Source organism: Pollachius pollachius (assembly GCF_949987615.1).
Source record: "Pollachius pollachius genome assembly, chromosome: 3".
Taxonomy (NCBI): Eukaryota; Metazoa; Chordata; class Actinopteri; order Gadiformes; family Gadidae; genus Pollachius; species Pollachius pollachius.
In genome coordinates this window covers 25,714,470-25,728,088 of record NC_136936.1, presented here as the reverse complement: position 1 = coordinate 25,728,088, position 13,619 = coordinate 25,714,470, and the positions used below count along the sequence as shown (strand labels likewise).

The 13,619-nt window shown below is 46.7% G+C and overlaps 1 protein-coding gene across 1 annotated transcript in view; it reads left to right on the top strand.

Moving 5' to 3' along the window:
* The first annotated feature begins 9,619 nt into the window (after window positions 1-9,619).
* The window catches only part of acsl3a (acyl-CoA synthetase long chain family member 3a), a 25,109-nt gene continuing 21,109 nt past the window's right edge, over window positions 9,620-13,619 (top strand). The window contains exons 1-2 of the mRNA XM_079733648.1: window positions 9,620-9,741; window positions 12,976-13,619. The exon at window positions 12,976-13,619 is cut by the window's right edge and continues 59 nt beyond it. Of these exons, the coding sequence (XP_079589774.1) occupies window positions 13,301-13,619 (319 nt within the window). The 5' untranslated portion in view covers window positions 9,620-9,741; window positions 12,976-13,300. The remainder of the gene's footprint in view (window positions 9,742-12,975) is intronic.

Genomic DNA, 13,619 nt, shown 5'->3' with positions numbered 1-13,619 from the left:
GTGAACGTGACAGAGATAAAAAAAAGAAAAGAAAGAAAAAGAACGGCTCACCGCTGCGACTCGGTTCCTATCGTTCATGTTAAAGAGCCGTTCAATAGATTAGGTTCGCTCGTTCAAATAGATTCAACACGGCGGATGCGCGCGCAGAACGCTGTGTTGTTTGACCGGTTGCCATGGTTATCTCCACACCGTGTGGTTTTTGCAGTTGCGGTGTTGTCAGTTTACTGTTACATTAAACTGTAATCAGAAAACGCGGTTATATGCTATAGACCCTACAGTATCTGTCGTATAAAGGCTGGGACGAATTTCAAATTAAAAATATGTACACTTTATGTTGAAAGTATGGACTGCGCGATTCCCATTGAAACGAATGGCGCAGTGATTATTCTTCAAAACGAGAGCTGTTAAATTGTGAAAGATGAATTAAACTGTAATCAGACAACGCGGTTATATGCTATAGACCCTAGAGTATCTCTGGTATAAAGGCTGAGACGAATTTCGAAATATAATTATGCACAATCAGCGGACTAGAATACCTCCTAGAATCATTGCTTGTTGACCGGAAACGGAAAGGGGGGCTGTTCACGTTTGGTTGTAGTCCTTTCGCTCGGTTCTCCGTCTCAACAGTAGGGCTAGAACCGAGCAATGTCTTCCAACAGAAGTCAATGGAATTTACAAAATGCGCTAAATGTGCAATAAAACACATTTAGCGCTTTGCCCCCCCTCGCCGACAAAATCTCACTCTGAACTCAAACAAAACTTGAGAGCCCTGCACACTGATAGTCATTTGCAGTAAAGCACCACATCTCATAGGAGTTGCATATAAGTTGGCTGTTTACAAAGTAAATCTGCCTTCTTTCGCATGTTTTCGTAGCATGTTGTTCTAATGCGCTGGCGACTCTAAAACTCGACTCCTCAGCAGTGAATAAGCAAAGTTGGCAATTTAACGTTAGATAGACTGTTATCAATGTTGTTTGATGTTCAATGTTAGTTTGATGTTATTAAAATGTTTATTGAACGTATTGTGGAAATTGCATTCAACGGAAAAAGACAATTTCTCACGTTGAGCACACGAATAGGTGACTCGTTTATTTCGTTAGAAAAACAGGAAGACAAAATGCGATGCAAGTAGAAAACAATCCCGCATGGGGCTCTACGTCATGAGACGTTCATAACATTTAAAGGGACAGCGATCCCTGAACAACCAAGACAGTGAACGATATGCCTACAACAGTGTATAGAACAACACTTAACAACATAGGTGAATTATGATATGTTACACACACTACACATGTCCCCCCAGAATTCACCAACAGAAGAAAACAAAAACAAAACAGTCATCGTGGGGGCGGGCGTATTAACCGGCCACAACGGCTGTGTCATACAGGAGGTAGAGGAGCCACAACTGCGGCAGGTGTTCCGCCATGACACGGATGTGGGGCATGGATTTTGGGAGTCACGGGAGGGAGGGGAGCAGGGGGCGGGGGCAGAGCTGGAAGTCGTCCGCGTCGTGGGGGCTGGGCCAATTCAATGGGCCTGGCCACGTCCAAGTGAGCTGGCTTGAGGCGGTCAATGGAGAGTCGCTCTGGTTTTCCGCCCATGTCCACCACAAAATGTTTGTCCCCCGTCTCCAAAACCCGGAACGGGCCCTCGTAGGGCAGGCGTAGCAGACCCCTGTGGGCGTTGTGGCAAATGAAAACGTAGTCAGCCGTCTGAAGCCCAGTGGGGATGTGCGACTGAGGGAGGCTGTGACGGGAAGTGGGGACAGGTGCGAAAATCCTCGCATTGTCTAGTAGCGTGGACAGCTGGAGAGTGGCAGACCAAGGAACGGTGATACCAGGGACGAAATCCCCTGGAACCCGCAGCGGCTGGCCATAAACAAGCTCTGCGGAGGAGGACTGCAGGTCTTCCTTTGGTGCAGTCCTGATGCCAAGCAGTACCCACGGGAGCTTGTCGAACCAGTTGCTGTCTTTGAGGCTGGCACGAAGAGCAGCCTTCATCGACCTATGAAATCGCTCATAGAGTCCGTTAGCCTGTGGGTGATATGCGGTCATGTGGTGGAGTTTCACTCTGAGGCTCTGTGCGACAGCGTTCCACAGCTCAGATAAACTGCGCGCCCCGGTCAGAGGACAGGTCCGAAGGAGTGCCGAAACGGGCAACCCAGGTGCTGATAAATGCCCGTGTCATCTCGAAAGATGCCAGCGACGTCAGTGGCACAGCCTCAGGCCAACGGGTGGTCCTGTCAACCATGGTCAACACGTAGGTGAAACCGTGAGAGGAGGGCAGAGGGCCGACCAGATCCACGTTGACATGGTCAAACCGTCTCTCCGGCACCGGGAACAACTCTAACGGGGCTTTAGTGTGGCGGTGCACTTTGGCCCGCTGGCACTCAAGACAGGTGTTAGCCCAGTCCCTAACGTCCTTCTTGAGGCCGTGCCAAACAAACTTAGCCGCAACCAATCTCTGTGACGCCTTCGGACCTGGGTGGGAGAGACCATGAATGGCATCAAAAACTTGTCATCTCCATCCGATAGGAATGATTGGCCGAGGACTGCCCGTGGAGACGTCACACAGAAGCGTAGTGCCGGCATCGCAAAAACCCATATCCTCTATTTTCAGCCCTGTAGTCGGACCAGACCACGGGCCCGGAGTTGCACGTCCGGGCCCGTGGTCTGGTCCGCTGCAACGCGGTAGTAATCCAAGCCGAGATGGAGTGCCCGTGACAGGCAGTCCGCCACCTGGTTATCCGTACCGGCAATGTGCTGTAAATCCGTGATGAACTCTGAAATGTAGGACGGATGACGTTGCTGGCGGGCGGACCACGGCTCAGCCACCTTGGCCATGGCGAAAGTCAGCGGATTGTGGTCGACAAAAGCGGTGAATTGTCGACCTTCCGACAGGGAACGAAAGTGTCTGATGGCGAGGTAGAGACCAAGCAGCTCCCGGTCGAAAGTGCTGTACTTCCGCTAGCTGGGGCGCAACTGACGGCTGAAGAAGGTAAGTGGCTGCCAGGTCCCGCCCACCCACTGCTCGTAGACGGCACCGACAGCGTAGTCTGAGGCGTCTGAGGTGATGGCGATGGAGGCTGTCGGAGAAGGATGTGCCAGCATGGTGGCGTTCGCCAGGGCTGCCTTAGTGGCAACAAAAGCCTTGTCCCTGCTCTCAGTCCAGTCCACAGCGTGCTTCGGATTACCTTGAAAGGCCTCATGCAAGGGCCACATGAGCTGGGCGGCTCGAGCGATGAAACAGTGGTAAAAATTCACCATGCCGAGGAACTCCTGCATGGACTTGACATTGAGCGGGCGTGGGAACTGTGCGACCGCCTCCACCTTCGATGGGAGAGGGGCTGCACCGTCCTTAGTGACTCTGTGTCCCAGGAAATCGATGATGGAGAGACCAAACTGGCACTTGGCGGGGTTGACAATTACCCCTTGTTGGCTGAGCCGCTCAAAAAGTGTCCGGAGGTGCGCCAGGTGCTGAGATTTGGACGTGCTTGCCACCAGGATGTCATCCAAGTACACAAAAAGAAAAGGCAGCTCCCGTAAAACAGAGTCTATGAGGCGTTGAAAAGTTTGAGCTGCGTTTTTAATGCCGAACGGCATTCGCAGGAACTCAAACAGACCAAACGGCGTGATCACTGCTGTTTTGGGAACGTCCAGTGGGTGTACAGGCACCCGATGATATCCCCGGACAAGGTCCACCTTGGCAAAAATCACCATACCAGCCAGGTGTGCCGAGAAATCCTGAATGTTCGGAACCGGGTACCAGTCAGGCGTCGTTGCCTCATTTTGCCGCCGGTAGTTGCCACATGGGCGCAAGCCGCCGCCAGGCTTGGGGACGATGTGGAGGGGTGAAGTCCACGGGCTGTCGGACCGGCGGACTATACCCAGGCGTTCCATGTTTGCAAACTCAGCCTTTGCAACGGCAAGCTTGGTCGGGTCGAGGCGCCAAGCACGGGCGTAGACTGCTGGACCAGCAGTGGCGGGATGGTGCTCCACACCATGCTTCACGGCAGACGCAGAGAAAGTGGGCTGAGTGAGGGCCGGAAAACCGGCAAGCTGGCGGTGGAAATCATCTGAGGAGGAGAGCATGCTAGACAGTCGTATGGAGTCAGCCCTGCTGAGTGTGCACGCATAGGAACAAAACGGTGGTTCTTCACATCCACCAACAGTCCATGCACACACAAAAAATCGGCACCGAGGAGGGGAACAGAAACCTTTGCTGTAACAAAGTTCCAACCAAACCGGCAGTCAGTCAGTGATCATGGTGTTTGCTAATGCAGCTCCCACTTGGGAAGGCAGCTGACGCAGGAATAGCTGAACGAAAAGAAAATCAGGTTCGTGCTCACCCATGAGATTCAGCATACGGTCCATGAGCTCAGACGGTTGGCTGTCACTGAGTCCCTGAAGTGAGAAAAGCCTGCTGGCTCTCATTGTCCGACAGTTCAAACGTCTTCAACAGGTGGGCTTTGAGTGCCGTATACTTCTCCCTCGCCGGAGGATTTTTAAGGAGGCTCACCACTCTGGATGCTGTTGAATTTCCGAGAGCCGACACAACGTAGTAGTACTTGGTCGTATCCACGGTGATCTACCGCAACGCGAACTGCGCTTTGGTCTGGACGAACCATGCCGACGCGACGATTCCCAGAATTCGGGGAGTTTGAGAGTAACAGTGTTCGCGGTCATGGTCGTGTCATGTCTCTTGATACGTCCAGCAGACTAATGTCGGGGTCACCAGTGTGGAAATTGCATTAGACCGAAAAAGACTATTTCTCACGTTGAGCACACGAATGCGTGACTCGTTTATTTCGTTGGAAGACAAAATGCGCTGCAAGTAGAAAACAGTCCCGCATGGGGCTCGTCATGAGACGTTTGTAACATTTAAAGGGACAGCGATCCCTGAACAACCAAGACAGTGAATGATATGCCTACAACAGTGTATAGAACAACACAACATAGGTGAATTATGATATGTTACACCCACTACAGTATCGCATTTCAGACTCAAACGACGTCTGCTGCAGCTTTGTTCTTGTCGTCAGAAGATGGGGAACACCAGTCAGCACCAATGATGTCAACACCAGTCAAGGATCCTCCCTCTGGCCAAGCACAGTTTGTAAGTTTGTACAGCATATTGTCTCTAATTGAATTATAAAACTACTGTAATTTGTGGAATTTAACATTGAAAATAAACCTCTTTGTTTTATAGTCACCAGGCCTCAATACCAGTGCCAATAGCCTTGAAGTTGGTGAAACCGACGAAAGCTATCAGCCTGAGTCAACCCTTACCCCCAAATCGGCGTCGCCATCAGAAGATGAAGGTGTAAAGGACTGGCGTGAAAAGAAAATTATTGTCAATGAATCCAGCCTCATGTCACTATTCAAATTCAAACATACTGTCGAGAATAGATGCCCTTTTTCTCTCGAATATTAACGGCCAAGTTAACGGCAATACACTATGGGGGAAGTGGACATGTCTGCAAGGCTGCAAGGCATCTACACAACAAAGAAGTCAGTCGTTTGGCCTGGCCTCAGTATCAGACTTAAAGGCTCCAGTGGGATTGCAAATGTCAAGTATCTTAACCTCTCTCAGTTAGAGAGAGGAAGCGATGTATCTTAAGATAAAGGGAAAATGTATACAATTCCTTTTAATATGAATAGTAATTATACAAACAAGGTTAATATAATTTGTATATTTTAGTTATGATTGATATTTCCACGACACTAATGAACATGTTTTAATTAGTCCTATCCATCCTCTCTTTTTAATTGCACACAGGGCCACTGGAGATCTTTCATAGTGCTCTCCTGAAATACCTCCCCAAATGCCAGGCCTTCTCATATGATGGAATGAGGGGGAGTTGTTACCTCGCTATCCTAGAGCACATTGAAAACCTTGTGAAAAGGAAACAAGCCACCACAGTGACAGGTGTGTTGCCATGTGCTCTTTGAATAGTATAATAACCAAAATTAGAAAGTTCACAGCTAACTCAATAGGCACACGTCGCTGAAAGGTTTAATCTATTCCTGGGGAGAGAAGTATACTAGACAAATCTTCATTGAGATTTTCTGTGTAATCATACTTCTTGTCATTTACAGGAGAACCATGGTTCAAACAGGTGTACTGCAAGAAGTCCAAGCAATGGATATTGAAAACAATCTTCACGCCACACACCACCCAGTTTATCGGTCATCTAATCAAGAGGGTCATGGAAAGAAAACATGACCCTAACATCAAGTTCAAAGTCCCAACCCCCTCACTTACCCTGCCACAACCTGCTTTGTCACCCAACATTGCCCCTGTACCTAAACCACCAAAGGAGGCTGCCACAACTTTGTTCCAAAGCCGCTTCTGAGACCTCTTCCCATAGCACCCAACTCCATCTCTCTCTACTCTGCTCTTCTGGGACACATCCAGCAGTGCCTTTTTAGATTCCCCCTCTGCTGTTTATATATTATAATTTATTGAGTTTTACCCTGTTTATTTTAATTTGTTGTCTACCCATGACACAATTCTTTCATTTGTGAATAAAAAAATGTAACTCCTGCTCTGTCTGTCTACACCGAAGTTCAACATTATAAACTTGGAAGGAGGTAACTGATATGCAACTACCTTATAGTGCAATTTAGACTCATAATACTTTATAAAAATGATGTATGACCGTTATTCTGCTATTTTTTTCATCTAAGGCAACAGTAGCTTAGTAGCTCCACTTGTGAAATGTTGGTCGTCCAATAATATTATTTCTCGAATATACACTTGGAGCAACACTACTACAACAACGTGAATTTGAACCATTTATTTCAAGAAATATAAACAAAAAAATAGCTGTAAACAATGAAACTTATAGTTCCTCCTGAGCGTCGTCAGCTTCTTGGTGCCCGCAGTACTGGTCTGGAGCGGGATATTTTAGTCAGATGGTCTGCATGACGCAAGTAGGTAAAACGACACGATAGCCTCTGCCCAATCTCTCGCCTTGCAGGACCCATTCCAGAAAGTGTCGGTAAGCTGTTAGGCGATATTGTCTAGACAAAACATTGAGCACAAAGTTAGCGATAGATGGTCTTTATACAGTAAGAAAATAAAAACACTCACTTTACAGTCAGACGTCCGTTCGTCCTTGCAGGCTTTGGCTGACGTTTCCAGTTCACCTTTGGGATTCTGAAATAGGTCTCCAGGACGCCGCTGTCCATATGCGGTGCGAAACTAGGATGCTCCACAACACATATGTCCGTGTCCTCGTCTGATTCAGAGATTTCGTCCAGAAGAAATCGACATCTTTGAAATTCTTTGCAGCAGAAGGACTCTACCTCTGTGTCCATAGGCGCACAGTAAGAGCACAGGCACCACCAATCCACCCCAGCTTGAGCCATTCCGGGCTGCTCGTCTGCGACAGGCAGGTCTTCTGCCTCGGCTGTAGCAGCCGCAGCAGCCGCCTCCTGTTCCTCTTAACAAATTCAGCTGCTCGTTGCTATATTGCGGCTCGAAAAAGGTAGCCATGAAAATCTGATTCGAGCATCAGATCTTCGAAATCTCCATCTTCTATATCAGATCCAGTACCTTCCGCCATTGTCGTTAATTCAGTTTTCTCCACAGCGTCTGTTAGTTTAGCTTGAGACGCTGTGGATGTTACTTTCAGCTGGTGAAGTCCCACCCACTGGCACTGATCTAATAGGTCTGTAAGCGTCAGTGGGTCTTACAAGAATCCTCCCCTCTTACACTTCCTGTTTTAAATGACGCAGAAATCGTCATATTGCGTCATTTAAAACAGGAAGTGTTAGAGATCGATACGGATCTCTCCGGTCTCAGGGGAACATAAGGGAATGATGCACGACCATTCAAAAACATGAGTGGGTTTCTAACGATACCAAGCTTGATGGAAATGGGTGAAGTTTCCCTTTAAGTGAACTTGCAGCAAGCACTAAGAGTCAAACTTAACCCCCAAGATTTGATTAGATACATTATAGATTACAATTATTAACATCACCTGATAAATTCTCGCTCATGTTCAACCATCGTAAGCAGTTCTAATAACTGATTCATCTGATTAAGCAAAGAAGCGCAAAGAGGTCCCTGCGGGCATCCATAATTGTAGTTGTTATGATGTCTAGTCTAACAAACTATCTCTTTTTCTGGTTTTATGTCATAGCCTACGCAATTCCGAGAGGCGTTTCCTGACCACTCTTATTTTGGAAGAAGGGAAGGTTTACGTAAATACACGTAAGAGCTTCCGAACCTCGAGCTGTTTTGAAGGCAGCATTGATAACAGAGTTGCCCAGGTGGTGACGTATGGTTTACTAGTGACGCGCATGAACATGGCGGAACATGAACGTTTTAATCAATATAAAAGAATCAACCATCATATCACATACTTTACTATTGATTGACGTTATAACTGATTGTTGGCATCGAATTTGCTCAGTTTTAAACGTTGTGTACTGGTAAACCAGCTCTAGATAAGGGCAAGTGTAGGCTTCCATACAGTGGCAATACAATGTGCTTCTCATAAATAAAAGCAAAAGGATAGTAGGTGATAGGCTACAAATAAAGGCGTTCGAACTTCAAACTGATCCTACTAAGTCCTGTTTAGTTCTGACTGTTTTTTTATCGGATTAAAAAACCCTGCTGTGCAGAACTTTCATTCAATCATTTTACAAAAGAAATGGAAAGGTAAATAATATCCCCTGCTAGAATGTGAGAGACATGCAGGGGACTGGAATCTATATTGCTTATCTAACGAACACATGATCACAATTATTTAGCAAATCCTTACTTTGATACTATTAGCTGAAATAGTTCGCAGTTCTAACAAGTAATTGTGAAACAAAAGTTTCACAATTACGATCTTGCTTTTAAACATTTCGTCAAAGGGGAGTACCGAATCCTTCTGGGGAGCACCGCATCTGCTGCTCTCACAAGTTAATTTGTAAGCGAGGAAAGGCCCAGGTGTGCCCCCACATCTTTTCATAGGTCAAGGCCCATCCCCGTCCCTTTTCAAAGGTCCTGCCCCCATGGCCTGGACCTTTTCTATCTCTAAAACTCCTCTTATTAAGTATGAGTAACACACAGACCTACCTCATAAACACTAATTAGGTAGGCATGCATTTTGAATGTAAACACGAAAATCCATTAAATATGATATTTTATTTATATATATATATATATATATATATATATATATAAAATATATTTAAAAAAATATATATATAATATATATATATAAATATATATATAAAATATAAAATATATATATGTTGCTCAAACACACACAAATATATATATGTGTGTGTGTGTGTGTGTGTGTGTGTGTGTGTGTGTGTGTGTGTGTGTGTGTGTGTGTGTGTGTGTGTGTGTGTGTGTGTGAGACATGTGACAAAGAGTGTTTGTTATAACACACAACGTTGTCTACATTGGTCAAGAAATACAAAAATAAATTATAGTTTTATGTACCCTATTAAAAACTGAAAAGCTCTTACGGGACCTGCTTGACTTTTAAAGCCCGTGTGACTCTGACCTAAAGTGACCTAGGTCTGAGCCGCTCAAGGCACGCGCCACCTGAGCTGGTCCAATCAGACGGCCTGGAACAGACCGACACGATCAAGCCCTTTCCGTACTTCCTGAGCGGCCGCGCAGCCGCCTGCACCGGAGGAGCGACGCAGCCTGATGCCGTCCGTCTGACCGCCGTACCTGCGCTCATCACCCCGGTCTGCGTCCGAGGCTGCGACAGCGAGAACTATCCCGGTAGGAATTGTATATTCTTGTAATTTGATCCGTTTTCCACGCGGATAAACACAGACAGATACACAGACGTGATGGATGCTGCAGGAGCTTATTAGCCTACAGACAGTAAAAATAACAGTCCAAATGAAGGTATGCCCAATTCCTTTATGCATGCTTATAACAAAGGTTTATAAGCATGGACCCTGGCCCTTTATTCCAGACCAACATACGCCTATAATGTGCTGATGTACTCAATGATACTCAGGGATGAATAATGTATTGCTCAATGTCATGGCTTGTCTGACAACCCTTTTAATGGCACAGCCTCCCCATGCTAAGCCTAGGATGGTAGAAAGTTGGCCTATAAAAATACATTTTTACGTGAACCATCATGTTAACATTTCTCTTTTAATCCAGCCTAACGTAGTTTAGTGTTCTCACTCGTTTTCTGCACCTTGAGGAGATCTTGTTTCCGCTTCAGCTCTGGAGCTGAGTCAGTGTTGAGCTCTGACTGGTTCCTCGATTTGTGTGTGTGTTGTGTGTGTGTGTGTGTGTGTGTGTGTGTGTGTGTGTGTGTGTGTGTGTGTGTGTGTGTGTGTGTGTGTGTGTGTGTGTGTGTGTGTGTGTGTTGGGGTTGGGGGGGGGGGCAACGATTAGTAAATAATCTAGGTGTATTAAAGGCTGAGTGTGTGAATACACAAAAGAGCTATTGTCTCACAAGGATGATCCGATGTGACTGGGAGCAGGTTATACGCAGATGCTGTCGTTCTAGTATTTGCATTATTATGTTTGCTATCTATGGAAAATATTTCCACGATTGAACCTACCTACCTGTGGTCGGAAGACAGTGGAATTTTGGTCTGTTGCTGGTGCCAACCAAATTGTGAAATACTCTAAAGAGAGAGCATGTCCATTTTATCCTGCAAACTCAAACACGCACGCACGCACGCACACACACACACACACACACACACACACACACACACACACACACACACACACACACACACACACACATGATGATCTCAGTCAAGACCCTGTCTTGACTGAGATCATGCTTCTGCTCCGGCATTCTATGGGGAATCACATACCTTACTATTTTAGGGGCTAACTAAACACATAACCTACTAGGTAAGTGACTAAATAAACACATATCTTACTAGGTTAGGGGCTAACGAAACACATAGCATACCAGTTTAGGGGCTAACTAAACACAGAGCTTACTAGGTTAGGGGCTAACTAAACACATAGCTTATTAGTTAAGGGATAACTAAACACATAGCTTACTAGGTTACGGGCTAATTGTGCGATCCAGTTGTATAGTACGCCCACCCGTACAAGTCGTAAGATGTAAATCTCCCAGCTGTCTTGCGGCAGTTCAGAGAGGAACGACCCCTTTTGGTCGGTCCCACTCGGGATTCTGTGCTGGCTTGCGAAAGAGGCTAATGAAGCTAACAATAACAATGACTAGCCAATGACGAACAGGAACCCTATAAGTGCTGCAAGCCATGAAATTACGTCACATTCTCGCTAGAGCAGGTCGGTCTTACTGGTGTACCATACAAATACATCGCAGCATAACTAAACCCATAGCTTACTAGTTTAGGGGCGAATTAACACATAGCTTACTAGTTTAGGGGATAACTAAACACATAGCTTACTAATTTAGGGGTTAACTAAATACATAGCTTACTAGTTTAGGGGCTAACTAAACAAATAGCTTACTAGGTTAGGAGCTAACTAAACACATAGCCTACTAGTTTAGGGGCTAACTAAATACATAGCTTACTAGGTTAGGGGCTAGCTAAACATATAGCTTACTAGTTCAAGCACATGCAAAACACAAACACATGCTTGTACGTTCTAGTATAGCATAATATTGCTCCAATGATCCAATTAAGCTTTTTTGTGTCAAGGTACATTATGCACTCATGCAACACAGTTAAATCAAATGGTTTTACAATACGTTTGTAATTCTTTGAAGCAAGTAAAAAACTAATGAATGCTCCTAACACATTAGCCTCAAACCGTAATTCTTTGGTCCTTCATTCTGCAGCCCTTGAAAGCCATTTTCCATTATGTACATTTAAATATTTTAGAGAAGCCATGATATTATTATTTTGGAGTCAGGAAATAAAAAGTAAGATATAGATTTGTAATGCACACACTCACTTGTAAAATATGAATGCATACCATTTGTCAGCTTAATGTAACCATTTGCTTAGCTCAAGCAACCCTGTTGAAAATGAAAAAGGGCACCACAGTCACCACCCGGTTCAGGTCTAGAGAGCCAATGTCTAAAGTCCCAGTCCTGGGATTTGCATGATCCAATCATACATTCACATATTCTATTCTCCTCTTTTGGAAGCCAGCTGATCAGCCCTTGGACCATTTTGAGGACTGCACAGGTGAACCACTCCACTATAGTCACCTTGATTGCAGCTACATTAAAAATAATTTCTCAGCTCTAAAACCAACCCTGGTTCTGTAGTGTGTACTGGGATGGGGAGAACTCCAGGTCCCAGCCCCTATGAGAGGGGGACTTGGTGTGAGGGGGAGGGCCAGTTCCTACAGTGGACACCATGGTTTACTGAGCTGATGTATTCATACCTCATCTCACCCTCCACGCACTGCACTTACCCAGGAGCCCTGCATTGATGCGGCTAGAGAGAATGATGTGGTTGGAACGTTTTAGTATTTTAGTAGAGTTGCACCACGGAAGTCCCTGCCGCTAGGTAGGGGAGATGAGTGGCTTATGAATAATGGATTAGGTGACTTGTGTATTAGTCGGCCACAGCCGTCAATTTGTAGGGTCAGCCGTCAATCAGGTGAGATGTGTCCATGTGACCTGAGTGGTATATGTCATTTCTAATGGCACTGTGGCTCCAGCCCAGTTGCTTGAGATAAAGCTGGCTGTCTCTGTGGTGCTCGTCTCTTATCAGCAGCATACTGTGTACTCAGTCATGAACAAACACATCAAACACCATCCAGCACTCGTACATCTCCTCTCTTTCACACACATCAGGCCCCATGTTGTGCTAGCAATGGATGACACCTGCATCTCTGCTCAACAGAAACAATGTGGTCAGAGGGGCCGCTTCCTCCACACTCATTCGAGAACGCAACCATTGTTTTCCTTTATGTCGCTGTTTCATCGTTACAGAGTTTGCATGATTTGTGTGTATTGTTGCCCAACCTCCGACCATAAGCAGGGATTTACACTGTGCCAATGATGCTCTCATTCTTCACCTCCAGGAGCATAATCGGGCCTCTGTTTGAGACGAGGAGGCGGGAGCACCATCTAGACCAAGGTCCGGCTCTCTCACAGAGGAAGGGGCGAGCGAGGGACGAGCTCGGCTGGAGACGAGAGAACCACAGGAGAACTTATTTGTGTTAACTCAGAGCCATAGGAGGCGAGGAGGGGACGGAGCTACACCCGCTCAGCCCTTCTCTGGCCCAGGCTAGTCCAGCGCTGTTCTGATCCTGGCTGCAGGCCTGCTGGGACTCCACCAGACACCTGCTTCCTTACTGGTCTTGACACACACATACACACACATACACCCAGGGCCCTTCCAGAAGCATGAAGCTGAAGGAGGACCTGAACCCCATGCTCCTGCTAATCTTCCAGCTAACGGTGGGGGTATACGGCCTCTTGACACGGCTGCCCTTCTACCTCCTCGGCTGGCTGGGGTCCGGGCCCTGGCCTCCCTCCGGGGGCCCTCAGGCCCAGAGGGACCACCTTGACAAGGCTTGCTCCGTGTCGGGCGAGCCCCAGGGGCCCTACAGGGCGCTGGCCTCCGCCCAGAGGCTGGCCAGCACCATGCAACCGGGGGTCGACACCCTGGACAAGATGTTTGAACACTCGGTGCAGAGCTTCACCCACAGGAACTGCCTGGGCA